Consider the following 11748-nt stretch of genomic DNA (forward strand, 5'->3'; position numbering starts at 1 on the left):
TAAAGTGGACCTAGTTTTATTGAAATCTAATCGGGTAACAAAAGTTTTGTGCTAGCAACATTTAATACGTTACGTTCTTAAACCTGCCTACTAAATATATTTTATTAATTTAATATTTATCCTTATTTTCTCTATTTCTGACTATAATATCTCCTAGCATTCTATCGTGCAGTTAAACATTTTGTTCAAGTTTCATTATTCTAACAGTTATCTAATAAAAAGAAAGTCAAACCAATCATTTTACTCAATTTATTATGGTTTTTGAACGATCTCTCTAAGCACCAACGCCGCTATAAAAGAAATTGAAATTGTCTCTTTCTTGTGACAGAAGTTGTTCTCCGGTTCAGCGCTGAGCAAATTTGGTTTCAAAGTTGTTTATCTCGACCGGGAAATCGCACGAACATGGTAAGTAATTCCCTAACAACGCATTTCATTGTAAAAATATATTTTTCGTTTACAGAAAATAGATTCCACCTTACTAGAACGGTCATATAGATTTTTAAGGTTAGGTCTACACGTGTACGCTTTTGCCTCCCATTTTGACCATTTTCCAATAAAATTAGTCGTCTTAACTCTTAAATAACATATTTCCATGCTTTAAATGCGCAGTTTCCGTCGATATTTCTATTAAATAGCTCAAATAAGTGAGTCATAAATTTCACCATATTTGTTTTGTAGGCAGCCGCTGTAGTGTCAGGCAAGGACATCGAGAAGCCCCAGGCTGAGATCTCGCCGATCCACCGCATCAGGATCACTCTGACGTCCCGCAACGTCAGGTCGCTGGAGAAGGTGTGCGCTGACCTCATCAATGGCGCCAAGAAGCAGAAACTGCGCGTGAAGGTCAGTTAAAAAAAATCGCAATTTTTTTAAATTATAGATTGAGACTCAGATTGTCAGATTTTATATGTTATTGTAGCCATTGAATATATTTTCTTAAGGCGGACTACAGTCCACAGTTCCATATATGGGCTGTTATAGAAATATCTCGTTACTGGTGTGGTGCTTGGTTAAGCTACATCATTCTACATATTTAGGGCATTTTCAGAATTTGGGACCCCCCAATTAGTGAAAGTTGTTAACAAAAATGAACTCACTGTCAGTTTTTTGACAATAATGAAATTTCTATAGAAATGTGTTTATAACATAAACTTTAAGCGATAATCTACATTTAGAATGTGAAAAAAGTAAACTTTTAGACAGATTTTATACTTAATTCTCATCACAAAACTGACAGCGAGTTAATTTTTGTTAAGTTACTACGCTTACGCTAATTGGGGGTCTCAAATTCCGAAAATGCCCATTAATATCAACATATATCCAGTTTATTATATTAGTGTATGAGTTAGTAGACCCTATTCAAACTTGTTTTTGTTCCTTATTAGCTAAATAGCTAATTTACTATTATTTAATCTAAAGTATACTTGCAAAACGGTAAAAAAAGCTTCTGGCACATTCTCAAATAGAATAGCGCCTTGATGAAGACACACCAAGTCCGTACTGTTGTGTTCACCAAACAGGCGCTACAGCAGCTCTCTTCAAAGTGCAGATTGTCTGTCTGTACACCAGTCTGCTCATAGGAGAGATACAACACTTCAACTCTTTCAACTCCAACAAATTGACATGGTCTTAAAATTAGCTTTCTTAATAAAATTCTGATAATGTTGACAATCACATATATTACTTACACACACATATTGGTCAAAAATTTAAGTTCACCCATTGGTTTTTGGTACAAATGTGTACTTTTGTGTGATTATTTTATCTTTAGTTTGGTAGTCAAAATGTGTTACCATAGCAACTGTTATATAACACTTTCGCAACCATGAACCTGCCTGGTGGGCACACATAAACTTTGTTCAGATGCCGGTTATAAATTACGACTGGTTTCTGTCATAGTGCGCCCTTTTTGTCTGTTAGTGAATGTATTACTTATATTTTTGACCAGTACTGTAATCTGTAGTGTGTGTACCACACCTTACCCACACATGTGCATAGCTTAGTATATATTGGCATGTACTTGTTATTTAAGACACATTAAACGTATACTCCATACGAAGTAGTTATCATTTACGCTCCACATCACATGGCGATCCTGCCAGTGCGGCCTCGAGCTGCACTGGCGGCGCGCTGCGCCAGCCAGTATTACTGACCGTGAACTTTCGTAAATAAATATTTGGAACTCTAAGTGAATGAAAAGGACTATTATATATTTATAGTGACAGTGAAAAGTTTCAAGAGAATAAATAGAACTTACGGATTGGTGTTACGGGACTAATATATCAAATATATGAGTATCATATAGTGAAAGTGAAAAGATTACAGAGACTAAATCGAAAGTTACGGATTGGTGCTTATTGCAAATAAAAAAGAATATGTGCAGTGTGGACTAAGTTACATTTCTAATATCTACTAAATAGACTCATGTATCAGGAGATTTTGAAAATAAATCTTTTTTTTTTCGAATAAACGAAATTGGCAAGTTGTAAGTTGGACGTTGCAGCTGGGAGATTGTTCGCGTCACGGACCCCGGGCGTGGCCTTGCCGACGTTGGACGCGACGACGAGGAGACTGGACACGAAGTCCTGGTCCCGCCACACAACGGTCATGGAATGGTCGTAATCTAAACTAGGTAGTTATATGGTTTTAGTTAATAAGTATAAGCAGTTGATTGAAAGTTTCTTCTTATGTTTAAAATAAATATGAAGCGCGTTATATGTATTATTTTCATTAGATAACTATTTTAAATTTCGGTTTTTGAGTAGGTAATAAAAATTAAGTTTCAAAATTGTGTCTGTTTACGTAATATTAGCAATTGCTATTATTTACGGAAATTAAGTTTAATAATATTGCGATGTAGGAATACAATGCATATGCAAATTAAATATTATGTGGAATCTAATTAAATGCTGCTTGATGACGAAATAGTAATATGGTTAAAAGTACGGCACGTTTTAATATTACATCATTCGATCTCTACTTTGCATTCAGTAATTCAAATTGGTAAACTTAACAAATGATTTCGTGCACTTGGATACAACATTCGTCATAGCGTACAGGTGGGCCGCGTCATCCGCGACACGTGTTCACATATAAGGGATCGGTATGTAGCTTCTGTTATTACGTCTCGAATTTCAATTTCAACATAATGCATTATTAATAGTATTGTGCAATCATTTAGATTACTTCAAAATTTATCGTAGTATTTAACTTGGCAACTGCATATAATTATAATCTTACCGACTTTTGACCATATTAAACTGAAAATTAGTATTTAGAACTAGATTGTTAAGAAATAATAATGTACTTGAATGTTTCAGATTTTTTTTCTCGGAATTGACTATAATATGTTTTACGGATTTAACAATGTGTGGAAAATAAATATATTTGAGATCTAATAAGAGATAAAAAGTTGGATTATTTTTAAATTGGTGTAAAATGGATATGGAATTTGTTGGTATATGAAATGTTTTTGTTATTTAGGTATAGGAGTGTTCAAGTTTTGTTTTATTTTGCGACGGATTTTATGGCTAGAGGTTTTATTAATGTTGGTAATTGTATGTACTTATAGGTAAAAGGTGGAATAGAAAAGAATGGTTTGTATTTTGAAATTAGGTATGTGTGCGAGATTTTGGAAGTCGAGTAAACTGAAGCAGGTAATTTTTTCAAAGAGCGACTGGTCTGATCAACCAAGGGTTGTTGAAATTCTTATTTGTTGAAGTTTTATGGTGTTGGTTTGATTGTGGTTGGTAATTGAATGTTTTTTTTAATGAGTGTTACTGAATCGATATACTTATAAATATGCCTATCGTATCATCGGCAGCCCGAGAGGGGTCATGAGCGATATGGTATAGCAAGGGTACGCCAGGGTACAAGGCAGGTAGGGAATCCTTGGAGATCTGATCATGATTTGATCGAACATCAATCGTGAAGACTCCTTGGACACATGGAAGGTTATTATGTAAGGACGTGTTAAAAGAACTGCCTGTGTGAGTAAATATATTGTATGTGTGCGCGCTTAAAAATAAATATCCTTGTATCCTGAGCAAATAAATAAATAAATATATAGTAAGGTCGGCCGGCCAGGTAAGTAAATGCGTTGTGTACCCTTGCCATAAAAAAAGAGAAGCACGCTTTAGATGCACAAGTAAATACAGTGTTATTATTATGATAAAAATAAAGTTAAGACGTCTATGAATGAAAGTAAGACTTGCAAGTAAATAATGAGATAAATATGATGTTCACCCAAGGTACCCTAGATTGGGAGTTCATACTCGTACTGTACGAACTATCTATTTGGATTTGAATTGTATCGACGGATACTTATTTCACTGTGGATTTTTTTTTATTTACTTAGTGTAGTTTTAAGTTTTGTGTTAAGTCTTTGATGTTGTTTACATTTTGTATTCTGGTTATTTTATACAAATATGTATAATTGTTTATTAAACGATTCGTCATCAAAGCAAGCATAGATAACTAAGTGTATAAGTTGTATAACCTTTATAAAAATACATGGGTACCCACCCATGGTAATAACTATTGTATGGTGCCCTTAGCGTATAATGGAAATTTGTGTTTATTTTAGACAAATTTTATAAGTAAAACTTATAATTTTCATTTACCTATTGTATAAGTATCTCTTTAAAATTATTTTTTTTTTATTCGTCAAATATTCTTTCTTTGAACTTCAAAGTATTTTTACTGTATGCCTAATACCTATATGTGTAAAAAAAAAATGATTTAATTTTGTATAAGATATACATTCCCTGAGAGCTTTTGCTTACAAAAGATACCTTTCCTTACTTTTTTTTTAATTTGTGTAATTTTTTTTTTTGATATTTAAAAAAAATATTCCTCATAGTATAGGACAATATTTTTTTTTCTCTGAGGGGGAAGGTGTAGTGTGTGTACCACACCTTACCCACACATGTGCATAGCTTAGTATATATTGGCATGTACTTGTTATTTAAGACACATTAAACGTATACTCCATACGAAGTAGTTATCATTTACGCTCCACATCACAAATCAAATGTAGTGCATGATGGTTGCGGCATACAAATTGCTAATTCTGTTCGGGGCTCTGACTCATAGTTGTTTTGCATATCCTCCTCTAGCCACCTACATAATTATATAGTCTGCCAAAACAAGTGTCTCATAAAAGCAGAACTAAAATTCCTAAGCGAATGTTGCAGATTCTAAATGACTCAAAATGTAAATGACATAATTTGGATTTTTCGAAAATTAAAGACACTATGTGGGCAAATAGAGATCACATTTTAAACAAGCTTAAGTTAATTAAATGATAAAAGTATGATAACCTTGTTATCAGTATTTATATATTTCCAAGAATAAATTATGCATGCATACAAGTCGTCAGTGGTCAAAAGATTAATTATGTGCAAATCAATGAGGTTCCATTGCATAACAATTTGTAATGTAACCACAAATAATTCTGAGTTGATCTCTGGAGTTATGTTATGGGATTTCCTATACAGTGGTTTGGTCACGGTTTAATTTTGGTTACTGACTGATGTCCTGCACTTGCTAGTTACTAGGGTGGAGCGAAAGAACACTTTTCTGGAATTAGCAAACCTAATAGTTATCAATCAATGACACTTAGTATATAAAGCCTTTGCATGAATTTTCAGCTTTTTAAATCAACATCTTCAGCCTCCGCATTGGGTTCGAAATTTTGAAAATCTCATACAAACCTGAAAATTCAACTTTCAGATAAAAAATAAATTTTGGCAGTATTATGTTTAGTATATATTATTGATACATATCATTATAAGAAACTACTAAAATTTTCGAAAATAGCGTCAAAAATCGCCAAAGTTCGCCTAGTTTCAGTACATTGGCCAAAATAGCCACTAAAATACTGAAAATTGGCGATTTTTAAGGCTATTTTCGCAACTCTTGGTAGTTTCTTGTAATAATATGTATCAATAATGAATACTGAACATAATACTGTCCAAAAACATTTTTATCTGAAGGTTGAATTTTCAGGTTTGTATGAGATTTTCAAAATTTCAAACCTATTGCGGAGGCGGAAGATGTTGATTTAAAAAGCTGAAAATTTACACACAGGTTTCATAGACTAAGGGTCATTGATTGATAACTATTAGGTTTGCTAATTCCAGAAAAGTGTTTTTTCGCTCCACCCTACTAGTTACCTACAGGATAATTTAAATACCCTACCGAAGGTGCTAATTATTAGGGTAAGAAAACATGGTATTTCCTGCAGTCACATTACCACTTTAATTCATAATTAAATATTCTTAAGGGGTCATATTTCATTTTTCTCATAAATGAATAATCGCCATCTTTAAAGCGTTATTTCTGCATTTTTTTTTTCTTATCATGGCTTTTACTCCTTGCTATTTTAAAATTTCTGCATTAGCCACAGCTCATAGAAGCCTGGGGTCCACTTTGACAAGTAATCCCAAGATTTGGCGTAAGCAACTGCCATCTGACCTTTCAACCTGAAGGTAACTAGGCCTTATTGGGATTAGTTCAGCTATGTACAGGGGCCGAGCTTGTCAGATTTTATACTGAAGTTGTGATTTTTAATATGTCGCAGCTTAAGTGTTAATTTTTGTGTTGTTGCAATTACGTGAGTAACGAGGCATTTTTAATGTTTTTGTTGACTTCGTCTTACAAAAATTGATGCCCGAAAGCTGCGAAGACGGACATTTCAGTAGATTTTACTGACTTCATTTGACACGCTAAGTTCATTTAATACATTTGCTTGATCACAAACTAATCTATATTTGTTTATTTCCAGGGCCCCGTCCGCATGCCCACCAAGATCCTCCGCATCACCACCCGCAAGACGCCCTGCGGTGAAGGTTCCAAGACCTGGGACAGGTTCCAGATGCGCATCCACAAGCGGGTGATCGACCTGCACTCGCCGTCCGAGATCGTGAAGCAGATCACGAGCATCAACATCGAGCCCGGCGTGGAGGTCGAGGTCACCATCGCCGACGCGTAGGCACAGCTGCCTAAATAAACCTTTGCTTTAAGGATTTTTGACTTTTATTTGAACCTCTTTCATCACACTAAATGCTATTTCACGCAAGCGGAGCGGGAGTTATAGAATCAGGGCGGTGACAATATTCCTCGAGCCTTTTAAACGCTCCGGCAAGCCATCGCGATTTTTAATCCCCTACACAAAAACGACGGGGTGTTATAAGTTTGACGTGTCTGTATGTCTCATAGAGGAAATAAGTAAGGGAAGAGTTGTAACTCCATACATCAGTAAATGCGAGTTATTTGTAGTGACATCTATCGTCATTCACTCGTCAATCACGCGCCAACTAGCGTAAATTATCAGTACTGCTACTTGTCAATAGACGTCACGACGAACAAAAAGTCTATTGCTCAACAATTTATAGCTAATATTACAATAGTATTAATCAGTACTTTGCTTTCAATTACTTCAGCTTATAATATAAGGTGTAAACTGTTTAAATATTACATTTTTGGCAGACGCAACACTGTCGGCACCTAGTGTCGGGTAGCAGTACTGATAATTTACGCTAGTTGGCGCGTGATTGACGAGTGAATGACGATAGATGTCACTACAAATAACTCGCATTTACTGATGTATGGAGTTACAACTCTTCCCTTACTTATTTCCTCTATGGTCTGTCTGTAGCATCGTAGCTCCCGAACAGATGAATCGATTTAGATTTAGTTTTTTTGTTTGAAAGCTGAGTTAGTCGGGAGTGTTCTTAGCAATGTTTCATGAAAGTCTGTCCACTATGTCGGGGTCGGGGGTTTTTCAAAATTTTAATGGTTGGTTACCTATACTTACTCTCGTTTGTTTGTGTGTCTGTGGCATCGTAGCTCCCGAACGGATGAACCGATTTAGTTTCTTTGACAGCTGAATTAGTCGAGAGTGTTCTTAGGCCCACTTGCGCCAACTACTTAACTCAGGGTTAGTGGGCTGTCATCTGTCAAATTCCATATAAAATGGTGGGTTAACCCTCGGGATTTTCGTTGGTGCAAGTGGCCCTTAGTCATGTTTGATGGAAATTGGTCAACGAAATCGGGGGTTTTTACAAAATTAATATTTGAGGTTAGGTTATATTAAAATGAAGGCTCCAAGACCTGGGACAGGTTCCAGATGCGCATCCACAAGCGGGTGATCGACCTGCACTCAGAGCATCAACATCGAGCCCGGCGTGGAGGTCGAGGTCACCGTCGCCGACGCGTAGGCACAGCTGCCAATAACGCACGCTTTAAGGAGTTGAGACTTTCATTTTAAAATATTAACCCTTCAGTCCGTACCGGCAAAATGAGTGACATCATTATCTCAATTGTCTATAATGACAATTGTGTCGCTTAACTTCAAAAGTAGGTAAATCCAGTTAGCTATTGGCTTCGTGCGAAGTGCATGGAGGGGATAAGCAAAGCGATCGCAGTGCTTGCGGTGGTCAAAATCGACACTGATTGTGGTTGTCATCTATCAAAACTCATAAAATATAATACAATGTGTAATGTTTGATATGGGGAATCAATGTTGTTTCGTTGATAATTGTACAAATAATGGCATAAATAGTCGTTGCAGGTTCTATGCGTTTCTTAGAGCACACTGGAAATTGGATCAAAGAACTAAATAGATAGCTACGGTGAAAAGAAAACGTGAGTGACATGTCACAACAAAACATTATAATAAATTATATTTAAGCTTTGTTTACCTAATATTGGTCAATACGCTGTTAGTATTTTTCCTACCGTATTAGATTATGCTTAAAGATTCAGGCCTAGCCTAGGAATAGGCCCGTGTCGGATATTTCTGCGGCCGCGGACATGACTAGGTACTTACATTTAGATTTGTTTTATATGGCATTAACGGGACGGAGGTTTAGTGAATACTATATCACTAGCTCGAAGAACTTGTACCATTACTCCTATGTTCTTCAAGATTCCTTATATGCCCTGCCAGCACCAATTTATTGACTCTTTCTGTAGTCTGGGGTTGGAAGTTTATACCGTGAGTAATGCTTTGGAAACTGATTTTTGGTATTATATCCATGTCTTTATAATCTATCTACCTAAATTACACTTGAAATAGTAGCTCTTGTTATTCGATTTATTTAAAATTAACGAAAAATCGTTAAGAGGGCATTCAACGAAAACGTCGTAATAATGTAAAATTGATAGTTTTAGTCGGCAAAATGCTACACTTTCCGTCATCTAAAAGACTTATTAAGTTCAGGATTCGATTAGGACATCTTCTTAACTTACATGTTGTGAGACTGGATTTTTAAAAACTAACTCACTTAATTAATTATGATTTTTTTTCTGGTGCATGTTTAGGAAAACCCGCGAAAAGTGCTGACTTAGTCCGTCTAATTTGTAAAATTTGGATAGTTTTGAATGCTTCAAGTGATAAATTTGTATTATGTATATCCTGTACTACAATCACCTGAGACTACTTCTTTGTTATAAGGCTTTAGAATAGAGTAAATGAGGATATGATGAATCCAATTTGTTTCAGAAATCACCTCAGAATAAGTGTCAATTTCTTCGAAAACTTACGTGTTTTTGAAGTAGTTTTAATATAAAAATAATCTGCAACGCTTACTCAAACAGATTTTATGCAAAAGTATTCTATTAATTGCAATTTAATATTTTTGACGATTTTTTAAAAATGCCTCCTTATTACCGGTTACGCGCGCTTGCGATGTCAGTACCGCGGCAGAGCTTGTAGCGGCAGGACGTATGTTAGTCCGCTCCGCACGCGGCTCGACGATCGCGAAGTTATTTTGTCATTGTGTGCGGCACCCGCCGTGTCCAAAACCGCACTTGTGTGCGTGTTTGGCTGTACTGTTGCATGTATACTGCGACCGAAAACTTTGATCCTTGGGTTGACGACTTTGGTAACTAACTAATTAACTTGACTAATATTTTTAGTAAGTATTATTTATTATTGAATATCATTTGAGGTTACTGACTCGTCTCAACAAAATCTTTGACAATAGATGGTACTCAGGATCTGATGATGAAGTCAGATGGTAGTCATGAGTTCTCATCAACCAGGTCTTGGAACCATTTCGTGTTTGGGCTCGTTTGATTCGCCTCAACAAGATCTTTGACAAGAGGTGATGGTACCCAGGATCTGATGATGAAGCCGGAAGGTAGTTATGAGTTCTCATCAACCAGGTCTTGAAACCATTTCGTGTTTGGGCTCGTTTGATTTGCCTCAACAAGATCTTTGACAAGAGGTGATGGTACCCAGGATCTGATGATGAAGCCGGAAGGTAGTCATGAGTTCTCATCAACCAGGTCTTGAAACCATTTCGTGTTTGGGCTCGTTTGGTTCGTCTCAACAAGATCTTTGACAAGAGATGGTACCCAGGATCTGATGATGAAGCTGGAAGGTAGTCAAGAGAATTCATCAACCAGGTCTTGAAACCACTCCGTGTTTGGGCTCGTTTGGTTCGTCTCAACAAGATCTTTGACAAGAGATGGTACCCAGGATCTGATGGGGAAGCCGGAAGGTAGTCGAGAGTATTCAACAACCAGGTCTTGAAACTCTTCTGTGTTTGGGCTCGTTTGATTCGTCTCAACAAGATCTTTGACAAGAGATGGTACCCAGGTTCTGATGATGAAGTTGGAAGGTAGTCAAGAGTATTCCACGACCAGGTCTTGCAACCACTTCGTGTTTGGGTTCGTTTGATTCGTCTCAACAAGATCTTTGCCAAGAGATGGTAATCACTCTTTTATACTCTGGCGCATCCACTGTCTCAGTGTGTCAACAGTCAACTAAAGCAGGTAGGCGTAGCGTAGAGTTGTATTTCCTTACAAAAAACCAATACATAGATGTGGACCTTCCTGTGCTCCATGCAATTAAAACAACATAATATTTAAAAACCGGCCGAGAGCGTGTCGGGTCACGCTCAGTGCCTACACTGAGCGTGGCCCGACACGCTCTCGGCCGGTTTTTAAAGCCGCGTTGGTAAATAGCCGCTCGGCTCTTCCGTAGTTTTCCATATTTTTCAAAAACTACAGAACCTATCAAGTTCAAAACAGTTTTCCTAGAAAGTTTATAAAGTTCTACTTTTGTGATTTTTAAATATTTTTTAAATATATGGTTAAAAAGTTAGAGTGGGGGGGGGGGACACACTTTTTTTTCTTTAGGAGCGATTATTCCCGAAAATATTAATATTATCAAAAAACGATTTCAGTAATTCATTTTTAAATGCCTATCCAACAATAAATCATACGTTAGGGTTGAAATGAAAAAAAAAAATCACTCCCTACTTTAGGTACGTGTAGGGGGGTACCCTAATAAAACATTTTTTCCACTTTTTATTTTTGCACTTTGTCGGCGTAACTGATATACATATTGGTACCAAATTTCAGCTCTCTAGTTCTAACGGTCACTGAGATTATCCGCGGACGGACGGACGGACGGACGGACGGACGGACGGACGGACGGACGGACGGAGGGACAGACAGACAGACATGGCGAAACTATAAGGGTTCCTAGTTGACTACGAAACCCTAAAAACACATTTTAAATATTAAACTTATATTGACCGGGATATAGACCGTGAATATAAGTCTAATGAAAATAACCGTGAATCATTCAAAAGTCAAAACCCTTACATTTTAAATATAAAAAAAAAACTACTTAAAATTAAAGAAAACCGATCTTAGTTCCATTATATACAGAGTGGGGCTTGTAACAAAGGCGAAGAATTGAACTGTAGGCTATTCTCCTTATACTGATCAACA

General features: G+C 36.4%; 1 protein-coding gene across 1 annotated transcript; it reads left to right on the plus strand.

Annotated features, from left to right (window-relative positions):
* The first annotated feature begins 244 nt into the window (after positions 1-244).
* Positions 245-7025, plus strand: LOC125237937 (40S ribosomal protein S20). Its single transcript, XM_048145180.1, has 3 exons — positions 245-405; positions 679-840; positions 6785-7025. Exons 1-3 carry the CDS (start codon positions 403-405, stop codon positions 6989-6991), a joined length of 372 nt encoding a protein of 123 aa, XP_048001137.1. The 5' UTR covers positions 245-402; the 3' UTR covers positions 6992-7025.
* The last annotated feature ends 4723 nt before the right edge of the window (positions 7026-11748 follow it).

This window comes from Leguminivora glycinivorella, chromosome 22, assembly GCF_023078275.1.
Source record: "Leguminivora glycinivorella isolate SPB_JAAS2020 chromosome 22, LegGlyc_1.1, whole genome shotgun sequence".
Lineage (NCBI taxonomy): Eukaryota > Metazoa > Arthropoda > Insecta > Lepidoptera > Tortricidae > Leguminivora > Leguminivora glycinivorella.

Coding starts and splice junctions, on each gene's coding strand:
- LOC125237937 (XM_048145180.1), top strand. Junction 841..6,784: donor AGCAGAAACTGCGCGTGAAG/GTCAGTTAAAAA, acceptor GTTTATTTCCAG/GGCCCCGTCCGCATGCCCAC.